At 63.9% G+C, this 875-nt stretch overlaps 1 protein-coding gene across 1 annotated transcript; it reads left to right on the forward strand.

Moving 5' to 3' along the window:
- Positions 1–6: 6 nt before the first annotated feature.
- Positions 7–869, forward strand: CD79A (CD79a molecule). The gene is made up of 2 exons (XM_010727412.2): positions 7–161; positions 369–869. The coding sequence occupies exons 1-2, from the start codon at positions 96–98 to the stop codon at positions 606–608; spliced, it is 306 nt and encodes a 101-aa protein (XP_010725714.1). The 5' UTR covers positions 7–95; the 3' UTR covers positions 609–869.
- The last annotated feature ends 6 nt before the right edge of the window (positions 870–875 follow it).

Raw genomic sequence — 875 nt, forward strand, 5'->3', positions numbered from 1 at the left:
GGTGGCCGTCGGTGACACCGGCTGTGGTTGTGGCACTGCCAGAGTCGGAGCCGGCGCCGTTCCTGGCGCTGTCGGAGGGGACGAAGAACCGCCTGATGGCGGCTGAGGGAGCCCTGCTGCTGCTGTGCGCCGCGGGGCCTGGGATGCTGCTGCTGCTCAGGGTTTGTCACCTTGTCCCCCGTGTCCCCATACGCCCTCGTGTCCCCGTATCCCCGTGCGTCTCCGTCCCCGTGTCGCCCCGTCTCCGTGTCGCTCCTGCTCCTTGTGTCCCCACGTCACCCTGTCCCCATTCTCACCCCCCTGTCCTGATGTCCCCGCTGCCCCCACGTGACCCCCAATGTCCCCCGCTGTCCCCAATGTCCCCGCAGAAGCGCTGGGCCAACGAGCGGCTGCTGCAGGGCAAGAAGAGCCTGGGGGAGGAGGAGAACCTCTATGAGGTGACGGGGGGACATCGGGGGGACATCATGGGGATGTGGGAGGGACACGGAGACACAGAGATACGGGGACATCGTGGTGACACGGGGACATCCCTTGGTGGCCTTGGGGCTGCGGGGACACGATCCTCGGTGGCCGCGGGGACACATTTGGTGGCCATGGGGACACATTGAGTGAGCACGGGACACATTTGGTGGCCATGGGGACACATTGAGTGAGCACGGGACACATTTGGTGGCCCTGGGGACACATTGAGTGAGCACGGGACACATTTGGTGGCCATGGGGACACATTGAGTGAGCACGGGACACATTTGGTGGCCATGGGGACACATTGAGTGAGCACGGGACTCATTTGGTGGCCATGGGGACACATTGAGTGAGCACGGGACTCATTTGGTGGCCATGGGGACACATTGAGTGAGCACAGGACACATTTGG

This window comes from Meleagris gallopavo, unplaced genomic scaffold, assembly GCF_000146605.3.
Source record: "Meleagris gallopavo isolate NT-WF06-2002-E0010 breed Aviagen turkey brand Nicholas breeding stock unplaced genomic scaffold, Turkey_5.1 ChrUn_random_7180001888971, whole genome shotgun sequence".
Taxonomy (NCBI): Eukaryota; Metazoa; Chordata; class Aves; order Galliformes; family Phasianidae; genus Meleagris; species Meleagris gallopavo.